Consider the following 18,604-nt stretch of genomic DNA (forward strand, 5'->3'; position numbering starts at 1 on the left):
GGTATTTTTTAATTGAATTTAGATTCCACCATCTGCCATGGCAGGTTTCGAACTTGGGTCCCCAGAACATGACCTGGGTCTCTGGAATAATAGTCCAGCGATGACACCGCCTAGGTCACTGCCTCCCCTAATCGATAAGGCGACGGCCTCGTGGTATTATCGCTGGACTGTTAATCCAGAAACCCAGATAGAACATATAGAACATAGAACAGTACAGCACAGTACAGGCCCTTCAGCCCACGATGTTGTGCTGACCTATTATCCTACTAAGGTCAATCTACCCTGCATACCCTACATTTTACTATCCTCCATGTGCCTATCCAAGAGTTGTTTAAAAGTCTCTAAAGTATCTGACTCCACTACCACTGCCGGCAGCGCATTCCACATGCCAACCATAAACCCAAACTAAACTTGTCCCACTTGCCTGCGCTTGGCCCATATCCCTCCAAACCTTTTCTACTCATGTACTTATCCAAATGTCTTTTAAACATTGTTTAAACTGTACCAACATCCACCACTTCCTGTGGAAGTTCACTCCACACATGAACCACTCTCTGTATAAAAAAAATTGCCCCTCATGGTATTTTTAAATCTTCTGGGGACCCGGGTTCAAATCCCGCCAGGGCAAATGGGGTGGAACTTGAATGCAATAAATATCTGGAATTAAAAATCTAATGATGACCATGAATCCATTGGTTGATTGTCAGAAAAAAAAACAGCTGGTTCACTAATGTCCTTTTGGGAAGGAAACTGTCATCCTTACCTGGTTTGGCCAAATGTGACTCCTGACCCACAGCAATGTGGTTGACTCAACTGCCCTCTAGGCAATTAAGGATGGGCAATAAATGCTGCCTGACCAGCGATGCCTTTCATCCCATGGATGAATAAAAAAAAGTTACCCTTGCAACCAGTGTTCAAAATGCAGATAAACACTTGGCCACCCAAGTCTGGCATTTTGTTACTTGTTCAGCTATGGTTTAGTTGTTTTTTTTTTTTTGAAAATTAACCTCTTGATCTCAAAAGGTTATTACACACCTTTGATGGGACTTGACCCAGGACCTCCTGTTTCAGAGGTAGGGACACTACCACTGCATCACAAGAGCTCCAAGCTAATTGGAAATGGGTGGTGGGATTCGAACCTACGCCTTTGCAGAGATTGGACCCTGAATCCAACACCTTAGACTTCTCAGCTACAGAATTATGGTTGATAGTTCTGAGAGCTCAAAGCTGCAGAGGTCTGAGATGTGACGTGGAGGTTCACTTTTGTTTGCTGGGAGCCATTTCAGATGATTAATTGAGAGTTGCTCAACTTTGAAGTGTATTTGTTGCCGTGTCTTTTTTTTTTTTTTAAAAATTCCCCCATGGTGTACTAAAAATGCCTAGTAACTATATTCTAAAGTGTAAGAGGAAATGTACAGCAGCCGTGCTTCTGCTGTAGGTGCTTACAGAGAGATTAATGAAATGGGCTTAAATTACAAATTCCTACCATACTTTATTGATGTTCTTTTATTTTCTCTTCCTCCTGCTGCCTTGTTCTATAGGAAGCTGCACAGTGGTATGAGGACCTATGGGTGCGAACTGTGTGGTAAAAGATTCCTGGACAGCTTACGGCTACGGATGCATCTGCTTTCGCATTCAGGTAACAGAGGATCACATCGTACCTCTCTCGCTTGTTTTGAGACATAAGAGGAATTTCGGCTTTGTCTTTTAAAAATGAAGAAAGCTAGCTGTGGTGTACTCGGTACAATTGTGGTGTCTATGTCAGCTCCCCTCCTCCCTTCCCTGTGGCTTGTTCTGGCTGACGACACTTGTTGTTGTGGAGTTGGCACTTCGCCAACCTGGGCTTGCAGCCAACCCTGTGGGTACAGTATGTACAGTTAGTCTTGTGCCAAATTTGTCATAGTCTGAGGGAACAAGCAAGCAGGTTTCCTGTGCTGTAAACAAAACAGTTTTGATTTTTTGGCAATGAGCTTAATAGTTTGACAGAAAAAAAAACAAAAACTCTGTTACAAGCAATTTTTCTGCGTTTTGCTCTTCGTTTTGCCAAATACGTTATGTTTGTAACGAAGGAAGTAAGAGTTTGCTCTTGTGCAGTACTTTTCCTGACTTTGGCTTATCCTAATGCACTTTTTTTTAAAAGAAAGTGTCCTTACAACTGCAGCGTAGGCAACATGTTGGCAACTTGTGCACAGCAAGCCCCCACAAGCAGCAAAATGGCGATGATAAGATCTCTCGTCCATTTTTAAGAAATAAAGCAATTACTGGATGAGAGATAATGGCTACAGATGTGAGGGAGAGAAGAAAGGATATGTTATTTGGCTGTGATGAAATGAATTGGGAAGAGGTTTGTGGAGCATTAATCCTGATGTAGACTAGTTAGGTAGAATAGCCTGGTTTGGTACAGGAAAGAAGATGCATCATGGTCAAGTTTGTCGGTTACCAATGAGTCTTTGTGGGACGCTTATTTTGGGGAGTCCAGCCTACTTAGCGCTTCCATATTGAAAGTGTATGCATTGACTATTGCTGATAAAAATACTTTTGCTGCAACATTTTGTCTTGTAATCATCAGAACATTTACAAGTATACCAAGGTTGAAGGGAATATCTTATACCGTATAAAGAGGGCATTGATTGGTTGGAAAATCAGCTCTGGTTAGTAGAATCATTGCTGTGGAGAATGTACCAGTTACATGATAGCTGACAGTTAACTGTTAAGCTGTGTTTAAATTTCAACCAGGCAGGTATTGCCCTGAAGAATGAACCAGAAAATGGCAGTTGCCTGTTGTGTTAATTTGTAACAGGCACAATGTGTGTACATGTTATTTCTATCTGCAAAGAACAGGGAACTGTGCATTAATACATGTAACTTCCAGTATGTGGAAGTGCACTATGCTGTGAACCCAACAGATAATCATAAATTGGTTGCCAGTGTGATTCTTAACACACTCAGCTATTTTGCAAATATATTCGGATCATGGAATCATATCTAACATTGGAGCGGTTTTGTGTTTTTCAAGTACAACCTGGTCTTATGTGGCCAGGATCCCTTTTTGAATTCACTTACTTCCTGATATCCGTACTTTGTATAATCCTATACTTTGTTGTTCACATGTCTTTTCATGTCCAGATACCTTTTTAGCTTTTGTATGTTGTCTTGTCAAAAGCTTAACATTAATGTTGATTTTTGAAACAAACATTGGTGCATCCTGTCACAGTTCTCTGGGAAAAGTTGTCACAGTTGCAATGAGAGTAAACAATTACTGCACCATCAACTGTCTATTTTTCTCTCTCCTGTCCCTCACCCCACCCTCATAGTTCAGTCACCTCTTGTAAAATATGGTTCGAGTGACTAAGACCTCTCCTGGGTGACACCTGAGAATTCAAGTCAGAGGGGGAAAGTGGTGCTATAATTAAAGTTTACTGGAAGGATTAAAATCTCCTCCTGGTGAGAAGTAAGTGGGAGAGGAAACAAGGTGTGGATCGGGAGGTCTACCTGTACTGAGACCATTAGAGGCGTGACATCATGAGCACAGGGAAAGCAGATTGGTGAATAGGCTTGACCAGCCTGCTCAGTCAGTAAAGTGAATGTTGGGTATTTGGATTGTTTAAGTTTTATCTTCTATTCCTCAGAGAGTGGGACGATATAATTTTAGGTTTTCATAGTAAGTTCATACTTATTCTAAGGCCAACAAACAGTTTTTAGCATTATGGGATAGCAGGTGAGACGGGCCAAGTGGAGTGTACATATGCAGAATGTATGAAGTAATGGATACGCTGTGTCCCAGAAGAACACATTGGAAGGGAGTGTCATTGGCTGCTTGAACTCTTATGTTTCTGAACTTGAGCAGTTGCACATCTGCCATGTAAAGGATGGCGTAGATAGCATGTATAGGGAGGTAGTCACACACCTCAGGTTTAGAAGTATACAGGCGAAGAGGGAATGAGGATGTCCAGGCAGTTGAAGAAAGCCAGATAAGTAAGGAATCTCGTGAGTCTTTTGTGTTTTGCTAATCAGCATTCCGTTTTGGAAATCGGTAAGGGTGATTGTTCCTCAAGAATGCAGTCACAGCCAAGCCCTTGTCACCACCAGTGATTCAGCTGGGGGAGGGGGGGTGGGTGGAGATCAGCCAGACGTTGTGCTTCACCTTGGTACCAACAACATGTAGGTAGAGGGATGAGATCCTGAAGGCAAATTTTGGGGATTGAGAAAGGAAATTGAAAGCAGCATCTCAAAAGAGCAGTAATCTCAGAATTGCTAGTGATCATGAAAACATGAGGATTGATTGAATGTGCAGCTGGAAAGCTGCTGTAGGAGGGAGGGAATCAGATTGCTGAGGAATTGGGAATGGTTCTGCGTCAGGGCAGGTAGGACCTGTACAAGCTGGACTAGGGCTGATATCTTTGCTATTGCACTTGGGGTGGGTTTAAACAGGGAGTGGAAACCTCCGGGGTAACCCAAATTGAATGGAAAATGTTGGAAACAGGAAGTTGAAGTGCTGGAGGGGAACTAGAAGATGGAGCAACAAGACTGAGCATTGAGTACATTGTGAAAGTGGAATGTTTTTACTCCCTGAATGCTTGCATCATTCATAACAAAGTAAGTGATCTGAAGGCACAAATAGAGATAGATGGGCATGATCTAATTGCCATTGCAGAAATATGGCTGCACGGTGACTAGGACTGGGAACTGAATATTCAAGGATGGTCAACATTTGGAGCAGACAGATAAAATGGAGGCAAAGTTGTCTGATAATAAGGGTTGGCCTCAGTAGATTAGTAAGGGAGGATCTCAGATCAGAAGAATAATGGGTGGAATTATGAAACAGCAAGGGACAGTAGATATTGGTTGGAATCAGTAATAGGCCGCGAATAGTTATGGTCGGGTGGGGCATAGCATTAATCTGGAGATGAGAGAAGTATGTAGCATGACTAACACAGTTGTCATGAATGTCTTTCATCTGCATGTACATTGGGTAAACTAATTGAGGACTAAAGCTGTGGAGCTTGTGTTTCTGGAGTGTGTTAGGGTGGTTTACTTTTTGGAACAGTATGTTGAGCCAACAAGAGGACAGGCTATTTAAGACCTACTGTTATATAATGTAAAATGACTAATTAACCATTTTTTTGTAAAATAACCTTGGATGAGTGACTACAATATGATAACACTTTTACATTGTTGTAAAGGAGATGGTTCACTGATGCAAGAGTGTTACATTTGAGTAAGGGTGATTATAAACACATGAGGCACAGATTGGCTGATGTGGATTGGGAAAATACATTAAGAAGTGTGACTGTACATAGGCAATGGATGGACATTAAAGAACTGTTACATGATTTACAACAACCACACATTCCATACATTGCATATATTCCCATGCCTTCCTTTAAGATGAAAAGTACCAAAAAGTCAGTCGATTGTACCTTACAAAAGAAATTCAGCATTGAATAAGAATAAAAGAAATGGCCTATAAAGTTGCCATAAATAGCAGTTTGGGAGGTTTATAGAATACAACAAAGGACCAAGAAACAGGTCCAGGAAGTGAGAATAGAATATGAATGCAGCCTAGCAAAACAAAACCTATAACTGACTATAAAAGCTTCTATAGGTATGTAAAAAGGAAACATTTGGTTTGGATAAGTATAGGCCCATTACAGGCAGAATCTGGAGAAAGTATCATGGTGAATAGGGAAATGACAGAGTAGCTAAATGATTATTTTTTACCTGTTTTTACTGAGGATGATGCCAGAAATGTCCCAGAACAAGAGATCCAAAAGACTGGGCAGAATGAGGAATTGAAGGAAATTAGCATCAGTACGAAGGTTGTCCGAGATAAAGAATTGGGGCTGAAGGTTGATAAATTCTTAGGATCTGATACTGTGCATCCCAGAAATTGCAGGAGGTGGCAATAGAGAGAATTGATGCATTGGTTCTCAATTCTAGAATGGTTCCTGCAGGTTGGGAAGTTGCAAATGTCATCCCACTATTCAAGAATGGAGTGAGAGAGAAAACAGTGAACCACAGACATGTTAGTGTTACATCAGTAGTAGGGAAATGATAGAATTGATCATAAAGGATGGGATAAATAGACACCTGGTTGATAATCTGATTGTAGTCGACATGGATTTGTGAATGGGGAGTTGTTTGATAAACTTGGAGTTCTTTGGATATATTACGAACAAAATTAACAAAGGTGAGCCACTGGATGCAGTGAACTTATTTTTCAGGTTTTGATAATGTTGCCTAAGGTAGCAAGGTTTGAAACATTAAAGCACATAGGGGATACTGCACTGACATGGATTAATAACTTGCTGACTGATAGAAAATACAGTAGGTATGAATGGATCATTGTCACGTTGGCAGGCTGAGACTAGTCTAGCACGACAAGGATTATTGCTCAGGGTCCCAGCTATTTAAAATATAGCACAGTGATTTGGAGGTGGGCACTTCCAAATTTGTGGCTGATACAAGCTAACCAGGAATATATGTTGTGTGAGGAACATGCAATTATTTCAGGAGTATTTGGACACACATGGTGAATGGGCAAGAATGTTGCAGACGGAATATGATCTGAAGAGATGAGGTTATTCACTTGAGGAAAAACAGATCTGTAGAGTATTTCTTTAAATAGTGAGAGGTTGGAATGTTGAGATGTACAAAAGGTCTTCAATAAGTCACTGAAGATTAACATACAGGTGAAGCAAGCTATTAGGAAGGCTAATCCTTACTTGCAAGAGAAAATTTGCAATGTCCAACAGGTCCCTCACCAACTTTTACTGATGTACCATTGAAAGAACCGTAAGAAACTATGGAAGGTGGTGTGCATAGCGCAGACCATCACGGAAGCCAGCCTTCCATCCATGGACTCTATTTACACCGCTCACTGCGGTGAAGTGGCCAACATCATCAAAGACCCATTACACTCTGGTAATGACCTCCTACAATGTCTTCCATCAGGCAGAAGATATAGAAGTCTGAACACACGCACGAGCAGGTTCAGGAACAGCTTCTTTCCAGCCATTATCAGACTGTTGAATGGACTCTAGCCTCAAATAATGTAACCTATATGCATCTAAGTCCTTTTTATCTGTACATCCTTTGCTTGCTGCGATCCACCTTTACCACTCATAAACAAGCGTTTCACTGTATTTCGGTACATGTGACAATAAAATCAATCAATCAATCAATCAATCAGTTTGAGTACAGGAGGAGTGAAGGCTTGCTTCAATTGTATACGAGCTTGGTGGACCACTCTTAGAACACTATGAGAAAATTGGCCTCCTTGTGTGTGGGAAAGATATCATCTCCATGGAGTGAGTGCGAAGAAGGTTCACCAGATGTGTTCCTGGGATGGTGCGACTGTCCTATGAACAGAGAATGGGCAAACCAAGCCTGTTAGGGAATCTTGAACTAGGTGGCACAATTTAAAAATAAGGGAGATGCAACGTAGGTCTGAGATGAGGAGAAATGTTTTTACTAAGAGGGTTGTCAATCTTTGAATTCATGACCATCGATGACTATGGAAACTCAGTATTTGTGTATGTTTAAGGTGGAGATTGATAGATTTCTGATCATCATCAGTCACAGAATAGAATCCCTACAGTGTGGAAACAGGCCCTTTGGCCCAACAAGTCCACACCTAACCTCCGAGCATTCCACCCAGACCCATCCCCCTGTAACCCACCTAATCTACACATCCCTGAACAGTACACGCAATTTAGCAGGCCAATCCACCTAGCCTGCACATCTTTGGACTGTGGGAGGAAACTGGAGCACCCGGAGGAAACCCATGCAGACATGGGGAGAAAGTGCAGACTCCACGCACAGTCACCCGAGAGTGGAATCGAACCCAGGTTCCTGGTGCTGTGAGGCAGCAGTGCTAACCACTGAGCCACCATGCTGCCCATAGTGTACAGGGCTAAGGGCATGGAGTGGGTAAAATACTTTGAATGGTGGGGTAGGTTTGATGGGCTGAATGCCAGTTGTTAGGAGGTTTGTTGTCTCGTGAACCCTAACCCTTTAGAGAGCGATGTATAGCTTTACGGTAGCATCTCGCGTGGGACGTGGTGGCATAATGGTAGTGTCATTGGCTTAATGATCCATTGGCTGGGCCAGTGCTCTAGGGATAACAAGGTGTAGAGCTGGATGAACACAGCAGGCCGAGCAGGAAGGCTGACGTTTCGGGCCTAGACCCTTCATCAGAAGGGTTTTGTGTTTTCTGAGTATCAGCCAATTTTGTAACCATATTGTTACTGTCCCTTTTTACTCCATAGACTCTAAATTTGACCATAAGTCTGTGTAGCACTATATCAAATGCCTTTTGGAAGTCCATGTATTACCCCAGTCAACGTCTTTTTTTTAAAAGAACTCGCAAATTGGTTAAAAATTATTTTCCTGAAGCAATCCATATTGGATCTCTCTCTAATTCAAGCCAGATTTGTCCTCGATGCCAAATTATTATTTCTAGAATTTTCCCCGTCACCAAAATTAAACTGATTGTTCTGTTCCTTGCTCACTTTGTTTTGGACCAAGGGCATAATGTTTACAGTTTCCCAGCTCTCTGGCTCTGCTCCTAAGTCTCAGGAAGACTGAACAATTATGACCAGTGTGTCCACAATTTCCGGTCTCACTTACTTTATTATCCTTGGATGCATCTCATCCAATCCTGATGCCTTGCCCGCTTAAAATACCAAAAGTTATCTAATAACACGTCAATTTTAAATGCTTCTACAGACTGAACTTTCTCTTTCATGTTCTGGGTAACCTCTGCTTCCTTGGTAAAGCATTTCATCCTTACCCAGTCTGGCCTATAAGAGACTCCAGGCCCACAGCAATTAAGTTGTTGCCCTCTAATGGCTTAGCAAACCATTCCATTTGAGGGCAATTGAGGATGAGCAACAAATGTTGATTTTGCCCAGTGAAGCTCATTGATGAAAGAATGTTGAAAAAGACTTGGATGGGAGAGCAGCACTTCAAAGAAGTCGAGCATAGATTTTTAACAAATTCTTGCACCGTATGTGAGGAAGCAAGGATGCAAATTCTGATTTGTGGGTAGTTTTGAAGGAGCAGAAGGGAGCCTTGATGGTGCTTTAACGTAACTTCTGCTGCACTGTCCTTCAAATTTGAATCAACATGGAAAACAAAGTCCTTATCAATGTGTGCCAATCCTGTTCTGTTTAGACAGAGAGATTAGCATTGATATAGTGCCTGAAACTTCTTGGAAATATCGCAATCCATTATGGAGTTTGCTCTCAAATACAGTGCTGCTGGTATTAAGTAAATGTTGTCACTATTTGGCACAAGGCAAGGTCCAACAACCAGATTATTTCTTGATGTCGGTTGGAGGTGGAATGTTGGCCTGGGCACTGGGAGAGAGTTCTCTACCCCTTGCCGACCCATGGGATCTTCGTGATCACAGTGAAGTGAACTTCATTTAAAAAGAAATACAATGCTCTTGTTGAACCAATGCAGCATCCCCTCCGAAAACACTGGGTGCCAGTTGAAAATTCTCTCGTTCTGGATTGTTTTAAAGCACTAAATACTTAGTTTTGTTGTAATTTTGGCATGAAAATTGGTAATCCCATCATTTAAACTGCCTCAAATATTGAGCAAGATTACAATCTGTTAAAAGCTTGAGTTTAATTTTCTTTTTAGGGATTTGCAGGTGCTTGTGATTGATTAAGGAATGCACTGTTAACATTTTGGTTCATTTTTTTAATGTACGGATTGGATTTGACTTGGTATCTGTTGGCCACATGTGTTGTCTTATTGTAACATAAATTTCTAGTGGCTTGTGACATCAGAAAGGTCACATCGTCCATCACTGACTCTCTATACCCTTTTAATCTTCATGCCCTATGGGTGGATGAATTGTGCTTGTGTTAACTGAAGCAGAAGGTTGTTAATGAATCATACTGTAGGTGTTCAGTATTCAAGTATTGCCTTTAGATAATGCTCATTCTGCCCTTTTTGCTGGAATTGGAGTTTGCATTAGGACGCACTTCAACCAAGTTGCAATATTTTAATGTGATGCATTATAATGTACAGAATTAGTCATTCAGCTAAGGGATAGTTTTCTGGCAATTTATCAGCCAGTGGTTTACAGTGAGGTTCCCATGTTAATTTCGTATGTTCTGTTGATAACAATAGATGACCATTTAAACTTGGGCTGATTAAAGGAGTTAGGGGAGGCAGTGGCATAGTGTCACTGTCACTAGTAATCCAGAACTCCAGTCTGAAGTTCAGGAGGCATGGATTCGAATCCCATTATGGCAGACAGTGAAATTTGAATTCACTAAAATCTGGAATTTAGAACTGGCCTAAAGGCAACCATATGATCACTACCAATTGTGGTAAATATTCCATAAGACCGTAAGACACAGGAGCAGAAATTAGGCCATTTGGCCCATCGAGTCTGCTCCGCCATTCAATCATGGCTGATAAGTTCCTCAACCCCATTCTCCCGCTTTCTCTCTGTAACGCTTGCTCCCCTTGATAATCAAGAACCTGTCTATCTCTGTCTTAAATGTACTTAATAAATATTCATCTGGTTCACTAATGCCCTTTACGGAGGGCAATCTGCTATCCTGAATCTGCCTGGCCTACATGTGACTCCAATGTGGTTGATTCTTAATTGGGGATGGATAATAAGTTCTGGCCTAGACATATCCTGTGAATTGATTGAAATAAGATGGTGTGCCTCAGGATATCTGAGGCTATTTCGGACTAAGATGAAGAGGTTTCTTCCCTCTGAGGATGGTGAACCTGTGACAGTCCCTACCCCAAAAAACTGTGAAGGCTGAGTCACTGAATATAGTTAACAATGAAACGCATTTGTAGAGGCTAAATGTGGAAAGGTTTGGGAAGCGAGTGATAGTATAGTGTCGAGATAGAGGGTTATGTTGAATAGGGTTGAAGGCCCAAATTCTCTAAATTTATATTTTTATGGTGACATCGGGTGAGCACTCAGAATCCAGAACAAGACGGTATAGCTTTAAGACTTAGAGCCGAGACATTTAGCTAGGGCTTTTTCACATAAAGGATGGTAAGGATCCAGAACACATTCTCTCTCTGTGCCAAAAGAAAATGTGACTGAGGCGGTTGGTCAACAGAAAATTCCCAAAAACTGCCAGGTATTTGCGAGTTGGTGGAATCAGAGCAACTACAAACACGTGGAATAGGTTGGTGTCAATAAAAAGCTTTCGACTGTTCCTAAGATGTCTGGAAATGTGAAGTATACAGAGCTTGGTTTGGTTCAGCAGAAAACAGAGTCACTGTCGCACAATGTATCAACCAAACAGGGCTTTGTGTCATTTAGTACAACCTTATCAGCTTGGTGCAGGAGCTCACTATTTATGCTAGCTAACTTTCGGCACTGCCTGACCTGAACAACTTGCATTTATATAGCACCTCTTCCAACAGTCACCTCCAGGTACTTCGCAGGTGTGCAATCAGCAAGAATTTGAGATTGAGTGATGAAGAATGGAGTTAGGATAAGGTGTGATCAAAAGCTTTGCCCAAAAGCTAGATTTTCAGGAATGTCTTCAAGGAGTGGGAGCAGAGCTTCGGACGGTTAAGGCTAACAGTGAGGTAAACAAAATGGATGTTCGTTCCTGGAATTCCCTTCCTGGTGGCATTGTGGGTCAACCCACAGCAGGTGGACTGCAGCAGTTCAAGAAGGCAGCTCACTACCACCTCCTCAAGGGCAACTAGGGATGGGCAATAAAGCCAGCAACACCCACATCCCACAAATGAATAAATTTTAAAAAAAAGCCATGATAGCTCCGAGGGTTGGAGAGTGGGAGGGATTGAGATGAGTGAGGAATTTGAAATGAAGGAGCAACCTGCCAAATCGTGCAGTTAGAACACAGGCTGCAATTGACAGTTTTGCATGAGTACTCTGTCATGCGTGAAATCCACTAGTGACCTATCAGCAGATGACAGAGGCTAATACTTTGCCAGTGCAACGACGCCATACCTATGAACCATAACCTGCTGTGATTTAAGGCTTTTGCAGAACCTTTCAGCACTCCGATTAGACAGACACTGATAGCTCATTGGCAGCTCATTTGTGTCTTTGCAGATCTTGGGCACTTATTAGCGAACTTGTGACATTCTGTCTCCAAATGGATAGCCTAACACTAATCCTAACATCTGTATAAAGCATGTAGCCTGTCGCCAACTTAACCTTGTGACTAATTTCAATTTCACTGATGTTGTATTAGCCAGGCTTTTGGAGTGTTATATTTTAAATGAAACCAGCAGTGAATTTTTTTTTTAGTGATTTATTTCTCTCAAGGAGCTATCTGTAATTGTCATCCCCTTCTCAAAAGTACAATGTGTACTCTCTCTTCCCTGCCCTGACTCTATAACTATATTGTGAAAACAAATCAACAGAACTCTCTTGATGCACCGAGTAGTCCCATCGCTGGCTTATTTAGTTCATTGACGAAATATAGAAAATAAATCACCCTCGAGTCAACAAACTCTTAATTATGTGCCAACAATCACGCTACATGGTGTCCCGTTTATCTTGTCAACGCTAATTGCCTCCATAACTAAGGATAGACCTGTATGCACCAGTGTATCGTCGCCCTGTTGTACAACTCGAAGCATGTTCTCTGGATCCTCATGATCACCCTTGATCTTATCAAGTGGCAGAGCAGGCTCATGGGGCTGTTATTACTGCCTTTTTTAAAAAAAAATGTTCTTGCACATTCTCAGTATAAAAGGGTGAAACTTGTAGCACTGGGTGTTTTACACAGATCAAGGAGACAATCAGTATAAATGCGGTTGAATTGTGTAGGGCTGGAGCACTTTTAAGTTTAAGCATCCAGTATCAACGTCAAGTATTGCGTGCAGAACATATGAAGACGACGAGTGGGACAAGATCTTTTGCACAGTCCAGCTCATCCAGTACATCCGTGGTGCTTTATACATTTAGAAACCGAAGAATCCTGGAGCCTGTTCCTCCCTTTATTAGTTCTGAAGAAGGGTCACCGGACCTGAAATGTTAACTCTGTTTTTCCCTTCACAGATGCTGCTAGAGCTGAGCTTTTCCAGCAACTTTGTTTTTGTTCCTCCCTTTATTAGGGCCATCTCTTGACTGCAAACTAACTATGTATACCTCCCTTTGCCCTGTATACTTCTAGCTCTTGGGGTAATAGAAATCTATCAATCTCCAATTTAAAATTAAGGTTGATCTAGCATTGCCATTTATGGAAAAAAGTTTAAACTTTCTGCCACTACTTGAGCATAAGTTGTTTCCTGGCATGGGGTTCCAGTAAACCTGTGACACACTCCTTCCAAAGTTGATATATCCTTCCTACGGTGTGGTGTGCAGAATGGTGTTCAGAGTGACTCCAGGCATTGTCAAACCAGGGCTGTGTAGATCTAAGACATGATTCTACCACCTTAACCTCAATTCTTCTCCATAGTTTTGAAAATTTGATCTGCCTTTTTGGTTACATTTTGTATCTGTACATGATGCAACAGGACCCATGGCCGTGATAGGAAGGGAGTTCCAGGATTTGAGCCGTGGGCACTGAAGGAATGGTCCTATATTTCCAAGTCGATTGTGAGAGACTTTTTGAGATGGTGGTGTTCCCATGCCCTATCCTTCCAGGTGGTAATGGTTGCACATTTGAAGATTCTGTTGAAGGAGCCTTGGTGAATTGTTCCTATGGATGATGCATACTGCTGCTGCTGTGCTGTGGTGGAGGGAATGAATGTTGAAAGTAGCAGATGTGGTGCTGATCGACTGCGTTGCATTGTCATGGATGGTGTGGAGTTTCTCGTGTGTTGTTGGAGCTGCACTCATCGAGGCAAGTGGGGGGTATTCCATCACGCTCCTGACTTGTGCCTTTTTGATGGTGAACAGGTTTTGGGAGTCAGGAGCTGAGTTATTGCTGCAGAATTCCTAGCTTCTGATTTGCTCCTGTTGCCACAATATGGCTGATCCAGTTCAGTTTCTGGTAATCCCAGATCGTTGATTATTACATGTGTCCTCATATCTCTCTCTCTTCTGTTGATCAGTTAGTTTTCTAATTAGGCCACTAATTTGTTATTTTTTTTTAATATCTCCTTTCCTCCCATCCCATCAAAAAAACTAGAATTGAGCCCTGCCACCGCCAATCTTGACATTAATGTGGAAGCCAACTGTGTTATTGCTTCATTGAGACACACTGTTCTTGCATCAGACTTGAGCACTTCATTGATCTAGATTCAGAATAGACTATCAGTTTGCATAGAGCATTATGCCGTGGGGTCATTCCCTCCATGAACTGGGCTCAAGGGCCAAACCCATTCCTTATGTTGTTGGAAAGAGTGCTCCCCTTGATTTGGGTTTAGATTAGGATTGAGAGAATCTGTTTATAATTTCCCAGGTTTCTTGGTCTTCAAGCCTTTGCCATTTCAATATCCAGGGCACATGGGGTGATTTTTTTTTTGATGTCTGCACTGTCCTGTTAACTGCTATTGTGGCCTTGGATACCACTGCAGAATGGGGAGTTAGCTATATCTCCTACAGGGAAGGTTATTACTAGACAAACCATGGGGCTGTTCGGATGAACAGAAACATCAGGCTGGTAACTTGCCTCTAAGCTTAATCATAATGTTGTGCTCCCGTTTTGGAGGCAAATGAGCTTAAGTTGAAATGCATTGACTTTTAAGTCAAATAATTTCCTCCTGTCCACTGAACCATTTATCTTTGATACAAGAATTCTTTCTCTTTCTCTCATCCTCGCCTTGGCCAATTTCTTCTTCCATGTCCTTCCAAATTTATGAGCACACCACATGAATGTATATTCCAGGCGAATTGACCATGAAGAGCTTTGGCAGAGCTTCGATCTCGTCCTCGTTTAGGGGCCAGAGATCTTTCCAGTAACAGTTGTTATTGATCGAGAGCAAAGAGCTTTGCATTTTATTTTCTTTGTAACTGCGTGGCTCAGTGGGGAGCACACTCATTCGTCCAAGTCAGTAAACTTGTGGGTGCAAAGCCCCAGGTCAGAGACTTGAGCAGAAAAATTCAGGCTGACACTCCTCGGAATACCGAGAAAAGGGATAGATTTTCTGAGATGCTGTCTTTCTGTTAAAACCTGCCCGCTCCCTCAGGTAGGTGGATCGAAGGGCCCTTGGCTCAATTCCCAAGGTGAGGGGGCAGGTTATCCCCTGGCCTGGACAATTTTTCCTTTTCAGTCAACACGGCCAAAAATAGACTGCCTGATTGTTGCCGTTTTGCTGTTTGTGGGAGTTTGCTGTGTGCAAGTTGGTTACCGCATTTTGTAATGTTACCACAGTGACTGCACTTCAGAAGTCAACCCTTAGATGTGAATGACCTTGTGCCGGTCTTGAAGAGCGCTACATAAATGCAAGTTTCTTTTTGCCCCTCTTCCTCCACCTGGGGCCCGATGACTCTAAAACTGTCCTGTCCTGCTCATTGCTTTAGTCTGTCCACCTCTCACACCCTTTCCTTTCTGCTACTGAGCTGTGCCGGGGCATTCTGTGAATGAGAGCAAGCGGGACCCATTCTCATTAAAGCATTAAAGGTTTACATCCGCTTTATATCCTTTCTTTCAAACATTCCCTTCAGGAATGATATAAACATTGCCGTGCTGCTTCATACATTTTTTTCTTTTAAGGAGAGTGTGTGCCTGGAATAAACCGAAGGCTGCTTTTCAATTTGGCTCTGATTCAGCCATATCCTTGCAATGATGTCATAGGCTGTTGGTGGATCTGAATGTTCAGCCAGCACTCAGTGGAGTTTATGACAGCTCACAGCTGTGCACAGGAACATGTTGTACCAAGCCGAAATTAATCAGCTTCAAGAGATCCAAAGCAGGACTACTGGAAAAAAAGAGAAGCAGAGGGGTAGGGAAACTGAGAAACAGAATTAGTGACACTGAACTCCTCTGCCCTCTTTTATAAATTATACATCTTGCAAAACAAAAATGGACATGGCCTGAAGTGGCAGTTTTGAGGGTAAAATAAAATAGGCCAACCCCTCTCCCACCCTCCTCATTGCCCCAACCTTCACCTTCTGTTTTGGCTGCTGTTGGTAGCAATTTAATTTAAATCCGATTGTTGCTAAGAAGCGAGGGCCTCACATGTAATGTGGTGATTTGATATTCAGCTCGACACTCATCTCTCTCTTTTTTTTTGCGTACAGCTCAGAGTACATTGTTGAGAGGTTGAATGGATGCAGCAATGCCTCTTGGCAGCTGTAAGCTCCATAGGCAGTGCACTGCACCGTGCACCCTAATACAGCCCATTCCTTCTTGGACTCTGTGCATTTTGTTTTTGTTTGAGTTTGCTGGGCCGTCAGCAAGTTTTTGGTGCACATGCAACTGATTCGATAACAGAGGGAGCTTCACGTTGGAAGTGAGATGCGCGCAGGACTCCTATGTGTGTAAACAGTCTGTGCTTTTGTTTCTCCTTCTCATTTCCTCCCCCCTCCACCATTGCACTGACTAATTTGTCACTCTTCCTCGGCACTAATTCTTAATAGGGAGCGCTTGCATGGGCACAGGCTGCTTCTTCCATTCCTTTTACCCAAGTGGCCATTCTACCAACAGCAGCACAACACTGCCAGGATACAAAAAAACAAGGACACTTTGACAATGTTGAATGCTATTGCTGCCCAACTGGGTCACTGGCTAGGGTTGGGAATCTTTCCCCGCTTGCCTCCCTATTTTGCCTGAACTCTGCATCAGCTGGCACTGAAGATTTCACGTGAAGATCTGAACTGAAGGTGTTTGTTCCCAAGCCAAATTGTGTAGCTTGCATTACGCACGATTAGAGTTACACTGCACAGTATAGGGTCCCATTAAATAATGATTTGATAACAGCGCCTTTAATTGGTAATTGTTCGACAGCTTGCACTGATGCTTAGAGAGGAGGCGAACGCACATCAGCTGGTACCACTTTTTCTGGTGAGCATATAACATGCAAAACAACATGAACCCCTACCCCGGCTTGTGGAAAAGTCCAAATCATTTTTTTTGCAATATTTTCCATTCCATGTGTTTGCAATAATTCTCCAATGGTGGCTTCCAATCGCTTTATTTACAACTTCTAGTCATAAACCTGTCCCCACAATCCCCTTGTCTCCAGTTTTTTTTTCAATGATCTCAGCCATTCATTTTATCCAACCACTAAGGAGAAGCTGATGCAAAATAGCTCCTCATTTGACAAACGATCTTCTCACCTTCAGTTTCTTTCTCTCTCTGAATCTCATTCTCTCTCCTGCTGTTTCTCTCATACCTATAGTTATAAAAGGATGGAACATAGAAGCAGGTTATTTTGTGGCTGTGCCAGGTTTTTGAACGTGCTATCTAAATCGTGCCTGTCCCACTCTCCTTTCCACATTATCCTGCAACTTTTTCCCATGCGATGTTTTATCCAATCTCACTTTTGGAAGTTTAATATTGATTCTGCTCCCACAGTTCTTTCAGACTCTACATTCCAGATTGTTGAGCCTTGCCATGTAATTTATTCACTCCATGTGTCACTTATAACTCTCTTGCCAATCAGTTTTCAATCTATCATTCTGGTGATGCGCTGTGGAAGCTGTTACTCCCTGCTTGTTCGATCTAAGGTTACAAATGAAGTTTGGACTGATCTCCGAAAGATCCATTTTATCTAATCAATTAGCCTTTCTTTGCTATCCAAGTTTATTTCTTATAACCAACATGTGAAGCGCTGTTAGCCGTGTTGGCCCCTTATTGAGGCAAACATATTTTATTGGAGGCAGTTCAGAGAAGGTTCACCAGGATGATCCCCAGTGTGGAGGAATGGTCTTGGAGCGAAGGTTAAGCAGGTTGGGACTCTGCTCATTGGAGTATAGCTGGGATGTTCTTCTGGGTTACTTAAAGCATTGTAGAACCACAATGCTGGAGGTTCCAGAGCAATCCTGGAGGGTTGGAAACACTAGCTTTATGAAAACCCTGTTATGATTTTCAGAACTCCAATCTAATTGTCTTTTAAACCCCACTACTCTGAGCAGAATGAATGTGAGCAGGCGTGAGAACTAATGATCAGTAACTGTCACGCAATGTTTATGTTAGAACCTGTAACTAATATAAAGGAAATGTTTGGATTGGGGTAGGGTTCACACCGTACTGAAGAGTTCAATGAACTGTTGCAGCTTCTGATATTTACATATGTAGGTGTCAATCACAGGCACTGGCACATTGGGGCTCAAGCAAAGCAGTTCAGATGTGCTGCAATATGCTTCCCTCGGCATGCCATGCTGCAAGAGGACAGAGCTCAGGAAGGTGGAAACCGAGAGATTTTTACCACTAGGTCACATGATATGGTGATTGCGTCCCTCAAAGGCATAGCTCGCATCTGCAGTGAGCTGTAACACAATGGGAACAGGCCCAGACTCTGCAGTGAAAACAAAAAATGCTGGAGATAGATCACAGTGGATCAGGCAGCATTCATAGAGAGAGAGCAAGCTAACGTTTCGAGTCTAAATGACTCTTCATCAGAACCCCAGACTTTGCAGCCTTGGCACCTAACTGACGATTGTAGTAAATCTCCTCTGCTTTCTGCGAGGCCTTGACTTTCCTTTTCAAAGTGTGGCGCACAGAATAGGTCACCCTGCTCC

The 18,604-nt window shown here is 42.4% G+C and overlaps 1 protein-coding gene across 3 annotated transcripts in view; it reads left to right on the plus strand.

The window, feature by feature from the left end:
* Positions 1-18,604, plus strand: part of zbtb16a (zinc finger and BTB domain containing 16a) — a 244,137-nt gene that overhangs the window by 106,746 nt on the left and 118,787 nt on the right. For all 3 annotated transcript variants that reach the window (XM_048615417.1, XM_048615418.1, XM_048615416.1), the window contains exon 3: positions 1,542-1,639. In XM_048615417.1, the coding sequence (XP_048471374.1) occupies positions 1,542-1,639 (98 nt within the window). The remainder of the gene's footprint in view (positions 1-1,541; positions 1,640-18,604) is intronic.

The sequence above is a fragment of the Rhincodon typus genome, chromosome 32, assembly GCF_021869965.1.
Source record: "Rhincodon typus isolate 14 chromosome 32, sRhiTyp1.1, whole genome shotgun sequence".
NCBI classification, from domain to species: Eukaryota; Metazoa; Chordata; class Chondrichthyes; order Orectolobiformes; family Rhincodontidae; genus Rhincodon; species Rhincodon typus.